General features: G+C 42.3%; 1 protein-coding gene across 2 annotated transcripts in view; it reads right to left on the bottom strand.

Annotated features, from left to right (window-relative positions):
- Positions 1 to 14,210, bottom strand: part of FRY (FRY microtubule binding protein) — a 329,207-nt gene extending 314,997 nt beyond the window's left edge. For both annotated transcript variants that reach the window (XM_082366277.1, XM_082366278.1), the window contains exons 1-2: positions 13,804 to 14,210; positions 13,552 to 13,724 (exon numbers count right to left, since the gene is read on the bottom strand). In XM_082366277.1, coding sequence (XP_082222403.1) covers positions 13,552 to 13,724; positions 13,804 to 13,850 — 220 coding nt within the window. In that variant the 5' untranslated portion in view covers positions 13,851 to 14,210. The remainder of the gene's footprint in view (positions 1 to 13,551; positions 13,725 to 13,803) is intronic.
- Between the last annotated feature and the right edge of the window lie 440 nt (positions 14,211 to 14,650).

The raw sequence follows: 14,650 nt of genomic DNA, 5'->3' as shown, positions 1-14,650 counted from the left end.
TGACTTTTAGGTTATGTGAGGTTATATGATCTTCTCCTTCTATTACTTTAAAACTTTAAAACAGAAAAAAAAAAAAAAGAAACTTCTGTATTTTCAAACCCTAGTGCTTAGAAGAAATTAGCTTTAAAAAAAAAACCTTTTTTTGCTTTATTTTGAGCTCTTCTAGAATCCTTTTCCCAAAGTAATGATTATTTATTACATACCCCTTCAGAGGTATAGAACCTGCCGTTAGATAATTTTTTAAACTGAGGACCACACAAAACAACAGGGTGACCTATTTCTCAAAGATTAAATTGAGCCCTGACAACCTTAAAAAGTAATACATTTCCCTCAGTTGAGCAAAGTATTTACTTCTCAATGATAGATGCAGGTACACAGCTGCTCCACAAGCTCAGTCAGGCTAAGTCTCCTGTTCACCTTCGATGCCCCTTTAATCAGGGGTCTTATTAACTGATTTTTAATTAGGGATTTGGTTATACCCTGTGTGGAAAAAAGAGATATATACATTTTTTGTTCAATCACTAAGATATAGGGTTTTAAAGCTGCTTTGGGTTATAACTTTTTGAACATGAGAATGGAATAAACCTCAGAGAATATTTGGTGAAGGAGAACTTGAAACTGAAAAGTTGTGAAATCTTATCTTGTCTCAAATTTGCTCTCCTAACATTGAACAGAGTATTTCCATGTGCTTTAGCTTCCCCACTGTGACACGGGAATGGTGATCTTAGTCTGTGAGGACAATGACAATTTAGCAGACCTTTTCACCGTTCAAGAGGAAGATAGTCCTACAGCTTTCCCCCCACAAAAGAAATGTTTATATAGGGTCTAGGTTTTCCTCTGGATCACATCGCTGAGGGCAATCATGTTTCCTGTGCATTTCCTTGAACAAAAGTTTCCCAAAACTAAAATTCCCCCTCTCTCGCTTGATTCCTTTCATCAAAGAAACAGACTTTTCATCTCTTAAGGACAGAATGAAAAATAAAGCCAGCTGAGATCTTGATGCCGTGCACGGGACCAGGCTCGCCCTTCAGCTGGGTGTGTCACCACCCGTGACTGACATGTACCTTTTAAAGCTTCAGCCTCCCCCTGCCCTGCCTCTCCACTGCAGTGTCCTGTGCAGAAGGGTGGGTGTGTGGAGCTGGATAAACACAGGCTGGTGCGTGGATTGCTTGCCTCTGGGACCCACAAGGAAAGCTGTGGGCATCATTTTCTCCTCACTTTCTTGTTCACAAAAGATGACCCCAGAGGTTCTTAAAACTAGGTTTTGGTGATGATCTCATAAAGATTATGCTGGGAAGCAGGAGACCCTCAATGTAAGCTGTCTGTGTAGGTCTGTATTTCTTCATCTGTAAAATGAGTGCATTGAATTAGATGCTCTCTAAGATTTCTTTCAGATCCATAATTCAACAATGCTCTGATTTTCCACTGTGCTCCCTGTCAAGTGAGTTATATGCTTGTCTAAGTTCTTCAACAACACAACCACCAAGCACTTTTTGCAGTTTGAGCTCTGAAAAAACAGTAAATCCCAGGACTCAAAGACATATCTATAAGATGAATAATTAGCAAGGAATTAAGAATTCAACTTTTGGAGAAACACCGTAAGTCTTCTAAGATGCCCTCTCATTGAATAAAACAATAGCAATGATGACCAAAAAGCTGAATTAGCTCATTAATGCCCAGAATTGGCACGATCGAAGCTTGAAGAATTCCCACGACTTTAAAATGGGTGTCCTTCCAATTTTCCCAATGATGAAATTAAAATATTTTGAAAGTGAGGTATACTTCTCATCTAATCATATTCCTTAAAAACTGATTGGAGGGCTTCCCTGGTGGCGCAGTGGTTGAGAATCTGCCTGCCAATGCAGGGAACACGGGTTCGAGCCCTCGTATGGGAGGATCCCACGTGCCGCGGAGCAACTGGGCCCGTGAGCCACAACTACTGAGCCTGCGCGTCTGGAGCCTGTGCCCCGCAACAAGAGAGGCCGCGACAGTGAAAGGCTTGCGCACCACAATGAAGAGTGGCCCCCGCTTGCCACAACTAGAGAAAGCCCTCGCATAGAAACGAAGACCCAACACAGCCAAAAAAATAAAATAAATAAATAAATAAGTCAGGAGCTCTTTAAAAAAATAAATAAATAAATAATAAGAACCTGCTGTATAAAAAAAATAAAATTCAAAAATAATCTCTTTATTACTAATGTTGAAGTATGATTTAAAAAAAAATTGGAGAAATATTGCCACTTGGGATGAAATTCACAACATTTAATAACTTTTAAAACTTAACGTCCTAAACTATGCAATAGTTTCTTATGCTGCTTTTAAACAGATGTTATGAGCCATTCCATGTAGCAATGAGTGCATACAGCAATGTGGGATGTTAATATGATAACTGTACTGGACAGTAAGCAGGATCCCAGGCTTGTAAACACTCTGGCCCAGAGCAGGGACAGAATTCCAGTTGGCTGATTAACCTGTATTTTGTGTACAACAATTACATATTAATCTATTTTACAGTGTTAATCTCAAATGTCCACACTTTAAAGAAGCAGAACCATATATGTACCCCTGTACTGTAGCCCCTGAAAGAGTGTGGTGGATTTTTGAGTAAATTTTTCATCAACGTCTACGCACGGTATTTTCCAACTTAATGAAAGCAACGTGCAATGCTGGGCTTCTGTCTAAACATCAGCAGCTCATATGTTGGTCATTTCTATCTCTGCTGCGCAAATACGACTGAGCTAGATCCTAACATTGTTTTAAAGCAATAATGTGCGGGCTGAGCTGGGGAGCCTTTCAAGGAGTAGTGTGGCAATGAGGAGAAGCCAGTGGACTCTTCCCGGCTGCTCTGTCTCCCTCCCACCGCTTCAGTTTCCTATAAGTCAATTCCCCGAGGCAGCGGTTGGATAGAGATATAGAATCCGTTGCTGTCTGGGGGAGAGGATGGAACAGAAACTTTCCACTCTTTCTATCTCACTCTATCTAGTCGTGTGTTCACTCATCGTTATTTTCAAGGTCGGGAAACTTTAAAAGAGCCTTTTAAAGAGAGAACCATTACTTATCAAATAAACAAGGATTACACTCCTGCCACCACCCTCCTCTTCACCATCTCGGTGACATTCAGGGAGCTTCCCCACTCCGCAGCGGCAAGCACCAAACACAGTTTCATTTCTGCAAGTCATTTTGCCCCGTCCATAGCAGTTAATTTTTCAAAATAAAAACCACCCCGCAAATTCCCTGCTGTGGGGGACAGATGTAAGTGTAACATTATTTTCTTTTTGCTTGTTTTTTTTTTTCTTAAGTTCCCTCTGCTGAGCATGTTAGATAAATTCCTTCTGGGCTTCACTCTGTACCCCCTTACCCGCAACTATCACCCCATTGATGGAGATTTTGCAGTTTCATTTCAGGTTGTCCGTGAAGGATATGATTCCGGACCACTTCCCTGCCTCCTGTCCAACCATGTTTGTGCTTGTGGGAGTGTCTGGTGTGGAAATCAGAAGCTGATTTACCACCAGTAAAATGGCTTCTATCATTATAAATATTCGTCAAGCATGGTTAAGCACACAGACTTTAGTCACCTACTTTTTTGCTGAAGGACTGAATAATAGCATGAGTATATTTGAAACAGCAAAGCCCTTTCTAATTCAGCAGAAATTAAGACAAAGTACAAGGTCACAACATCGGGATGTTTACAGTCTTCCAAAACTGCATTGCCTTTTGTTTAAATAATTATGTAGTAATTTGTGGCATCTTTATTAAAAGTAATTACATTTTGGCAATATTTCTTTTGAGAAGTTGCCCAACTGCTATTTATTTTGGATGGATGTGATTCAATAACAAAAGAAAATAAGTCGCTATAGTTTATTTCTGAATAATGCAATTCTGTGCAGCACTAAGTATCGTGCATGATATTCATCAACTTTCATTCATTAAACATTTCTATATTTTATTATATTACTTGTATTGTTTGTTGTATTAAGAGTTTTTCTTCTCTTACGGACTCAATTATTTCTCATTCATCCAATTGGCTTAGTCAGTTAAGGCTGCTATAGCCAATTACTATAGACCGGGTGGCTTTGACAACAAACATTTACATCTCACAGTTCTGGAGGCTGGGAAGTCCACGATCAAGGTGCTGGCTGATTTGGTGTCTAGTGAGAACCCTCTTCTTGACTTCTCGCTGTGTCCTCATATGGCAGACAGAGAGAGAGAAATCGAGAGAGATCATCTCTCTCCTGTCTTTTTTCACAAGGGTACTAATCTCATTAATGAGGGCTCCACCCACATGACCTAACAGCCTCCCAAAGGCCCCATCTCCAAATGCCATCCCATTGGGGATTATTCAACATATGGATTCTGGGGGGGTACACAAACATTCAGCACATCGTTAACATTCTAAAAATTGATCAAGAGGTGGCAGAAATAGTCCTAGTGTTTTACCCTCTGATGTGAGCAGAGGTTAGAACAAAGACCTAGATGGGTAGTGTGTAAGATTATGAGGGGGAACCAGGAGGAAGCCTGTATATAATGGAACTCAAATCCAGGTACTATTAGGAGAGAAAATACAGGTTCTCTTCCTGCCCAAGAACACACTGACCTTTGAGGGTGGTGATGGCTGGGTGTGTGGGAGAGGGGACTGAATGACAAGGGGCAGGGGCCGGGGGCCTGCCATGAATAGATGCCTACTGCTTCCTACATGTGAAGCAGGGGATAGTTTAAGAATAACTTTGATCTTTGAGGATCTTTTCCACTTCCTTTAAGTCTGCAGTTCTCAACTAGGGGATGGGACAAACGTCCCATGTACCTGTGGATAATTTTCACAAAGCGGTTAGAAGCCCAGCCCCAGCCTAGACTTCCTCAATCAAATCTCCAGGGCTGGTGCTTGTGGATTCTGAAAAACCTTCTCCAGTAATTTGCATTTGCGCAGTTAATTGAAAATGAATGCCCTAAGTTGCTCAGTTAATATTCCCTTAGTTGTACAAGCATTTGAAAATCTCAGAAGACTGGAAACCCTTCCTGAGCTGGGCCCTGGGGAGGAACACTCAACTTATAACTCTTTCCCACTGAGTTTTGTTTTTGTTTTTTTTTTTTGGCATCCAGGAGGCTTGATCTTTATTTTGTTTCCAGCCCGGATGAGGGAGATCAGCGGAGTGTGGCCTGAAGGGGAGCACAGAGATGCCAGCAGTGCCCCAGGATCTGCCTGCCCTGCCCAGAGGCCCAGAGCTTAGGGAGGAGCGTGGCTTTCTTCCACCTGTCCTTCCCAGAGCTGGATCTGAACTCAGGCCCTGGTATTCTTTCCTCATTGTCCTCAGGTTCCTGAGCTGACAAAACTCAAGTCCAGGCGACTGATCAGGCCAGAAGTGTTTTAGAGGGTGCAGAAGAGTCACAATTTACAAAAGGTAAACAATCCCCCACAAAGAAACCCTGATGCAGAGGACAATTAAGATCCCCTGGGACTTTCCTGTAGGGAGATGCTTCACTGCCAATTAGGGTTTCCGTGCCGGATGACACGGTGTCAGTATTGCCATTAGCTGGTGCAACACAGAGCTTAAACACTTGTGCCAGAGAAGCATGAACACCCAAATTAGTGCACCCTGCTCTCCTAGTAAAAAATTAGAAAGGAGAACAAATTGCTGTGTATCAATGTCTTACCCATCAACCCGTCCTTCGTAGCATTTTGCATCTAGTAGTCATTCAGCAAGATAGCTTAGATTTTTGTTGAATAGATGTTGCAGTCTTTCTCATGTGCATATCTTCCATTTATCCTTGGGCACTATTTTGATACTTAAAATTAAAGAATGTTTCTTTGAATTGAATATCTCTGGCCCATAATTACTCCAAAACGCCATCCAGTATTGATTATCCATCGAGATGACTTAGTCTTTCTTAAGTATCAGGGTAGGAGAGAAGAGCATGATTTGACAGCTGAGGGAGCACCATGGAGAAATCTGATCTACTGACAAAAGTATACACCACCTTTGTGGTTCCTCCATCTCTGTGCTCTGAACTCCCAGGATGTTCAAAGGTAAATCTGATAATCTGTTGTTTGGCACAAAAAAATTAACTCATGCCCCACTTAGTATGGAAAGGTTTGGAAATCGTGACCTAAAACACTCTGACCATCTTGTAATGAGAGTTTTTACATGCATGTCACCCAAAAATGACTACCTGTTTAAGCTCCTAGATTTTAAAGAAATGCTGGAGATATTCTAATTAAAATTTGAAGGTAATCATTCTGTACAGAGTCCCAAAGTATTTGAAGCAAAAGAATGTTGGGGTATGGTCATTTCTCTGCATAACTGAGTAACTGGATGGCCATACACCCTGCTAAGTATTTGTTAAAAGTACATTATTTATGAAAACAATTAAAATGCTTAAAACTATCACTGAAGTATCTTGAGTAAATATAAAGTTATGTGGATGTAAAAACACAATCTTTTCATAGTCTAGATGTGACTACTAGACCTTAGAGTGTTAGATTTAAAGTGTGTGGGAGCTCTCAAATCTGAAAAGTTATACATTTGCTATAGATCAGCAAATGGAAATGAACTGCTTTCAGAACAGGAGCATTTAAGCCACTTCTCAATATACTTATATCGTAAGTCCTGTATTCAGAACCGTATATTTGTATTTATTTTTTTATGACAAGGAGAAAAAGCCTGAAGTCAAGCCGTAAATCTAATGCCTTCTGCTTATTCTGTGTCCCTGCATAAAGGTAAAACATATTTCCCTTTGTTTATCACACATGTGACTAGTATTAGCATTTTTGTTTTCCTTAAAAGTAACTGGGTTACCACTAATATCCTCATTAAAAGTTTTTGGTTTTGTTTCTTTTTAGAAAAAAAAACAAAGCAAAACAAGAACAGAAATTTCACCTCCCTGAATAAACCTGGCCAAAAAACAAATACGATTATTTAAGGAAGCAGGATACCTCAGTTTTTGTTGCATTAGTATTTTTGAGTAAGAAATGCTATAAATATTTTAAATCAAAATGTCAAACATTGACTTTCAAAACTTTTGGAAGTCTAAATACTCCTAATATTTAAAAAGATTAATTTCAAGTGGTGAATTCATTTATAATCTCATATATAAGCTATATATTATATGTAATTGTGAATGAACTACCGTCCTATTCCAACTTTTAGTTCAAAGAAAAGCCTAAGCTGGGACTTCCCTGGTGGTCCAGTCATTAGCACTCCGTGCTTCCATTGCAGGGAGCACAGGTTAGATCGCTGATCGGGGAACTAAGATCCCACATGCCACGTGGTACAACTGGAAAAAAAAAAAAAGCCTAAGCTGAATTTCCAAAAGCAAGGTGTTAGACAAAGTTAGGCAAAATCATTAAACACAAGGCCACAAGTAAGTTTTGAAATCACAGATAGTGTTGTTTCTAATACAGAACAATTTTCAGAGGCCTGACATGACAATACTCTCAAGTTTAACGGGTTCATGTTGAGAAAATATGTGGATATTTTTATTATTAAGAAGAGCTTCCATGTTACCCTCTTTTCATGGAAAATTAATAGGTCTTTTAGTGATGTCTCATATAGAATTTACCTTAGCAGAGGGTTTGATTGACGACTTAGGATAACTTTCCATCCATGAAGATTTGCAAAAGTGTTCCAATTACACTTACCACCCACCCATGTAAAGTACAAATTATGTGAAACGAAACCTTTGATATCAACAAAGAATAAGCGAACACAGTCAATTCCAGCTGTGTATCATTTCATCGTCAGGTACTATCTCATGTGCATTTCATGTAACCCTGTGACACTGGTGTTTTCACTTCCATTTCACAGATGAAGAAATAAACAGGTTCCCAGGGATCAAGTGACTCGTCCAATACACGTTTAGTAAGATGGGGGATCAGAACGTGAACCCAGTTGTGAGGTAGATACTTCCTTGGTGAAATCCTTTGTCTGAAATCCTTTCATGAGAGCACAAGTTCAGACTCGTGCCTTTGAGGCTCCCTTGTCTTAGGCCCTGAGCACAGCCACCTCTGGAAGCAGCCGTGGTAGGAAGTCACACCACCAGATGGACGGGGGTGCAGCTCCGGAGAGGTCGTGACATGGTCCTTCTCACGCGCCTCCACCCTGCCTGCACACCTCACCACCTCCAGGGCACCTCCCACATCAAAGACACCCAGGTGTACGAAACATGGGTCCTGTCATCACCAGGAGGAGCCACCGAATCCAACTGCACACAATCCCGGGAAGCACTGTTTACAGTGCGACTTTAAGGAGGTCCTCCCCCGTCCTCCTTGTCCCTGGAAGGCCCTGCTCAAACGTCATCAAATCACTACTCAGCAGGGATCCTGAGTGACAGAATTCTTTTTTTTTTTTATTCTTTAAAGATTTTTTTTGGGGGGGATGTGGACCATTTTTAAAGTCTTTATTGAATTTGTTACAATATTGCTTCTGTTTTATGTTTTGGTTTTTGGCCGCGAGGCATGTGGGATCTTAGTTCCCCGACCGGGGATCGAACCCGCCCCCCCCTGCATTGGAAGGTGAAGCCAGGAAAGTCCCCAGAGTGACAGAATCCTAACATTGAGCACAAAACTGGAGGAGGTGGGTTTAATTACAGAGTGTCTTTCCCTGTGCCTGGGATAAGCAGGCGCCCAGGAGGGAGCCCGAACCCAACTGCCCAGCTGCGCTGTCTCCTTCTGGCCACCCTCAGGGAGGCGAGAACCATCTAGCTGCCAGTGTTCTTACTACTTCCCTGTGTTTCCAATAAACTCCTACATACAGCAAAAAAAAAAAAAAAAAGCAGTTCTACTTTAGAAAATGTTCAAAATCTGTTTTTTTTATTAAAATGATTTTAAATAACTTTTTTAGATTGTTTAGGATTTTTTTTAAAAACATCCCTTTGGAACAGAACTGACTGAAAAATGAGAATGGAGGTTAGCTTACATGCTGGCCTATCTGCCGTGTGAGTCCTGACCAGAGGGCCCTCCTCCTTGAGGTCCCACACTCATCCTCTGACTAAGCAACAAGGAAGTACATGAAACTGCCTGTTTCCTCCAAGCAGATGGTTCCCTGCTTTTCAAACAGATGATCGTAAAATCAGTAGGCTATTTTAAGAATGAGCTGATCAAACACACTAACTTGCTTGCTTACGAGTGCTGAGTGAACAACCCATGACACCTGGCACCTGAGCCCCGCTTTCTTCTAGGTGCAGGATGAGATGCTCATTTCAATCTGACGCGCCTATGGATGAGGTATGTGTAAGGACCACATCTCTCTCCTCCTTTGCTTTTTTTCACAGAGCTGAGCCCTCTGCTCTGGAGCTGCTGGAGTTCTTTCAGGAGGACGAGGAAGCAAGGCTAGCCGCCCGCTAGAGACCTACCTACACTCTTTTTTTTTTTTTTAATTTTATTTATTTATTTATTTTTGGCTGTGTTGGGTCTTCGTTTCTGTGCAAGGGCTTTCTCCACTTGCGGCAAGCGGGGGCCACTCTTCATCGCGGTGCGCAGGCCTCTCACTATCGCGGCCTCTCTTGTTGCGGAGCACAGGTTCCAGACGCGCAGGCTCAGTAATTGTGGCTCACGGGCCCAGTTGCTCCGCGGCATGTGGGATCTTCCCGGACCAGGGCTTGAACCCGTGTCCCCTGCACTGGCAGGCAGATTCCCAACCACTGCGCCACCAGGGAAGCCCCCTACCTACACTCTTAATGCCTGGTCTGGTGAAGCCGAGATGGAAGAACTTCAACCGAACAACTCAATCTAGTTCTACGGTTGAGGCTTCTTCAAGGGAAGAAAAACGGTTAGTTTTTGATGTTTTTGTAAAAATCATAAAAATATGATTTTTAAATGTATTGGTGGGGGCTTCCCTGGTGGCGCAGTGGTTGAGAGTCTGCCTGCCAATGCAAGGGATACAGGTTCGAGCCCTGGTCTGGGAAGATCCCACATGCTGCGGAGCAACTGGGCCCGTGAGCCACAACTACTGAGCCTGTGCGTCTGCAGCCTGTGCTCCGCAACAAGAGAGGCCGCGATAGTGAGAGGCCCACGCACCGCGATGAAGAGTGGCCCCCACTTGCCACAGCTAGAGAAAGCCCTCGCACACAAACGAAGACCCAACACAGCCATAAATAAATAAATAAATAAATTTAATACTTGCTACTCTAACTAGCTCCTCTGACATCTCTCTGTATATAAATAAATAAATAAATAAATAAATAAATGTATTGGTTTTGTTTTTTAAGATTCACTGCTGTGAGTATGGTACCCCCTTCACTCCTTTTCTCAAGAGGTATTTATCGGGTTGCACAATATGCAAGGCATCCTGCTAGGAAAATTCTTTCCCATCAGCTACATAAGAAACTGTCTTATTTTCTACTCTCTTCCCAAGGTCTAGAATAGATCCTGGCATATAGCAGAATCCTAACACATGTTTTAACAAATGAATTACACACTGAGACAAGGGGTACCTGCATTTCCCCCACCAGGAGTTCCTATGGTGATAAAAATCAGTATAAAGACCTTCCCCTTTGATAGTCTCTACTGCCAACTAGTTCTTTCCTGGAGCTAGAATCAGATAGGCCCCACAGGATGGACACAGCCTCACAGCAAATTAGTTAATTCACCACCAGATGTTAACTGACCACCTACTATGTGCAATTCCCTCTCCGATACAATTGGGCCATATAAGATATTGCCCTTGTTTTCAAAGAGTTTCTATACAAATAGAAACTTAGTTGCCACAAAGTGACAAAGTGACCACTGAACCCATTCACAAACTAAGACAATTGAACACCATCCCAGGAAGAAAGGGAAGGGCTCTTTATGCAGTACTGAGGCCAAGGAGGTGGGTGGTAGGCATTAAAGGAGAACTCAAAGAGATCGGAAGACTGGGTGATTACAGAAGGCAGAAGTCTTGAATTAGGCCTCGGAGCCCAGGTGGAGAATGGAAGAAAGGGCATAACAGGAACACAGGCGTGTGTGTGTGCACCTGTGGGGGTGTGTTGGGAGGTGAGGGAGGATGCAAAAGTGGAAGAAAGCAGAGCATACAAGGCATGCCAAGAGTTCATTCTGTCCAGCACGATTTGAGTCAACTGAATAAATATTTATTAGTTCATGCTATGTGCCAAGCATTGTGATAGGTACAAAGGACACAATGGTTAACAAGACTGATATGGTCCCTGGCTCACTGGCTAGTGGAAGATACAGACAAGTAAACAGATAATTACAATACAACGTGATAAGTGCTGTGATAGGGCAAAGTCCAGGTGTTATGAGAAGGATGGAGAATGGACCCCACCCAGATGGGAGGGTCAGGAAAACTTCCTAGACATTCCCTACAAAGGCTGTCAAGCTGACACCTGAAGCCAAGGTAGGAATTAGTTGAGTGAAACTACGCAGGTAGCTTGTATAGCACCTACCCTAGAAGAGCAAGCATGATGGACCACAGGGATCTGAAGTTGGCTGAGTTTGCACGACTGCAAGGGGACGAGAGCAAAGAGATGCGCCGGGGACGGAAGCAGTGGCCAGGTAGGCAGTCTCGTGTACTTCACTTTAAAGAGTCTGGACTTTATCCGAAGAGCGAGGGTAGCCACTGAAGAATTGTAAGGGAATGAACCAAACATATTTGCATTTTGGGTAGATAACTATCTGCAGTGTGAGACGGCCCTTAGAGGAGAAACAGGAGATAAGAACACAAGAGTAACACGTAGCTCGGTTCTTCAAGGTCCACCCTAGACCAGCTCAAGAACTAAATGAATATTTCATGAGTGAATGAACAAGCTGATCAACCCATCAGTCAATCATTCAGTGCAGGACTGAGAACAGGAGACTTGAGAGAGAGGATAAAGTTGTCTGTGTGTACGTAAGGGTCAGAGTGAATGCACATCGGAACGCTGACATGTCTTCAATCTTGCATCTCATCAGACAAATGAGAACAACAGTTGACAATGCAGCGCAGGGTAATAGAGGGAAACAGCTTCAACACTGGAGTTAAAAGACCCACGTTTGACCCGTAGTTTTGCCAGTTATTAATTTTGAGTTGCGTCTTAATTTCTCTGACGCTCAGGTCCCACATTATATCCGCTCTTTATGTGTAACCACACAGCATATAACAGGAATGGTTATCACAACCTACGTACATTTCTGTTTTCAGCTGATGTTTAGGAGCTGTGGTGGGATTTGCAGCCTGGTGGCATTTCTAAGTCAACCACTGTAAAAAGAAGTTAGTGAGACCTACATGACAATGAAGTTGTGGTTCATGTGAAAGGGAATTTAGAAAAAAAAGTAGCCACTATTGTTCAAACTTTGGGCAGGCAACTCTCTACCTTGTCAACTGGAGACCCTAGCAGATAGGGAGGATGTTAAGAGTTCATCTCCTGTTGCTGTCCCCAAGGAGGGGAATGGCAGCAGAAATAGGCAGAAAAAATAATGTACCTGAAGGCCACAGGGGTCGGTGAGGTGGCTTGGAGACCATTTAGGGACACAGTCTAGACGAGAATCCATTGAGCTCCCACCTCAATATAAAGACTCAGCTGTGGGACTTCCCTGGTGGTGCAGTGGATAAGACTCTGCGCTCCCAATGCAGGGGGCCCATGTTCGATCCCTGGTCAGGGAACTAGATCCCACGTGCATGCCGCAACTAAGAGTTCGCATGCCGCAACTAAGACCTGGCACAACCAAATAAATAAATAAATAAATATTTTTTAAAAAGACTCAACTGTTAGGGGGGTTCATTTCATTTTCATGATGAAGTAAAGCTTGAATGAATTATTCTTGTGTATTTTCTATCCTCACAGAGTTAGCCCTCAGCAGTTGGGTCTAATCTATCCTCCTTAAAGACTCCAATCAATCAATCACAACAAAAAGGCCACTTTCAGTTTCTCTAGGAAATTCCAATGCAAACAGTATTGAAAGAAGTTGACTACATAATTCATCCTCTCCAGTGACCACGCACCCACCAGTGACACCTCAGTGAGAGTTCACAATCACAGGTGTCTTATACAAGCTACACACCTCTAATACCAGGCATGGACATCTAAAGCTGCCATCAGAGTCTCTTTATCGAGATTGAAATCCCTGAGTCTTCTGTGCTCCAATACATTTCACCATCCACATTGTTTAATTGAGCCCTTTACTACAAATGTTTTAGGCTCTGATGCAAGACAGGAATTTGAAGCATGCATTGGAGTATTTAATGGTGTTAATTTCTGGGGCACACAAATATCAGCTTCACTCAACAATCCAATAATCTTGCAAAATAAAGAAAATACACCAGAGAATGAAATGCAGCATGGAATTCTCCAGGATTGCAAGCAAAGCAGTTCCCTGATCCTGCTGCCTGATAATAAAACAGCCGCCTATTTAGACCCTTAAAGATATGAAAATAAAGAAAGAAAAAAGATGGGGGTGTTTTCAGATGAAAGAATCATTCTGTATTTTATACTCAAACATGTTTAGTTGGCTGCTTCAAGCTCTCAAACATGTCCCAAGTTAATTTTAAATGTAACACATCTGATCATTACAAACAAAATACAGTCCTTGTTGCTTTTGGTTTGTTTTTTTAACTGGCAGGCATCAACTGAAATAAATCCTACCTGGAAATATGGATGGTCTCTTTTTCGGGCGCCTCAGGTGAATGGGTTCCAAGTTTTTAATGTTTCTTTGAAGTCTTCCTTTAATGTCATTTCCTATGAGTAGTTCAGGTGGCAGGCTACTCCGTCTTGATGATTTACAATCATTTTGAGATGAATTTAGTTTGTTCTTTGTCCTGGAATATAAATTGCCGTCATCAACTGCCATGGTAGGAAATACATTAGATTTTCTCAACAAAATCTGAAAAGCCAAACCCAGCCTCAGCCATCTGCGTCTCCACCCCAGATTCAGATGTTCTCATGCTTTACGCCGCACTTGTTTGGGAAGCTTAGCAAGTTGATAGGCGTGTACTTGAACAGGTGTAGAATTACGAAGGAGCCCCTCCTATCCACAGCTAATAGCACCAGGGAGGAGAGATCCAAAATATCATTAGGTTCAGAAGACTGAAGAATTTGAACAGATGTGGCACACGGGTAATAAAAGTGATGGTTACTGTGTGAAATTTCTGTTTTATTCATTACCCTAAATTACCTGTATTATTTATTAGTGCGATGTCATAAAGCAAACACAACTTATTCTTTAAGAATGAATACCTATGCAAATCGCAAGCCTAATTATTATTACTTTCCAAACTATTCAAGGTTTTTTACAAGCTTTTGGGAAACATTTTACATTTCCTCCTACCTTTTTGTTTCAAACTACACACGCAGAACAAACATCTGTCTTTATTAAATTCCGTATCTGGCAGGCAGCCGACTGGAAGTTGGCTGGACGAAGGAGATGAGAGATGGTTGGGGAGATGAGGAAGGAACCCGCGGTGGGCGTGTACCTAGCAGCAGCGCAGCTCCCCACCCACCCCTTCCATCCTGCGCTCTACCTGGCAGACGGCTTCTTGAAAAGGTCAGCTGTCTGGCGGCGAAGTCAGAGGTCTAGCAAATGAGCTGTGACCTATAAGTGATGGCAGCCTCCACTCAGCAAAGGGAAAGGAAACTCTGTGATCTTTGCGGGGATTCTGCCTTGCTCTCAACTAACGTGGTCAACTGGTTTGGTGGTCCGAGAAAAAGCAGCATTTACTAGATTCCTGCTTGACCCGTCCCATAC

Source organism: Balaenoptera borealis (genome assembly GCF_965194805.1).
Source record: "Balaenoptera borealis genome assembly, chromosome: 18".
NCBI lineage: Eukaryota > Metazoa > Chordata > Mammalia > Artiodactyla > Balaenopteridae > Balaenoptera > Balaenoptera borealis.
The sequence above is the reverse complement of the archived record's forward strand: the minus strand, read 5'-3'. Positions and strand labels throughout refer to the sequence as shown.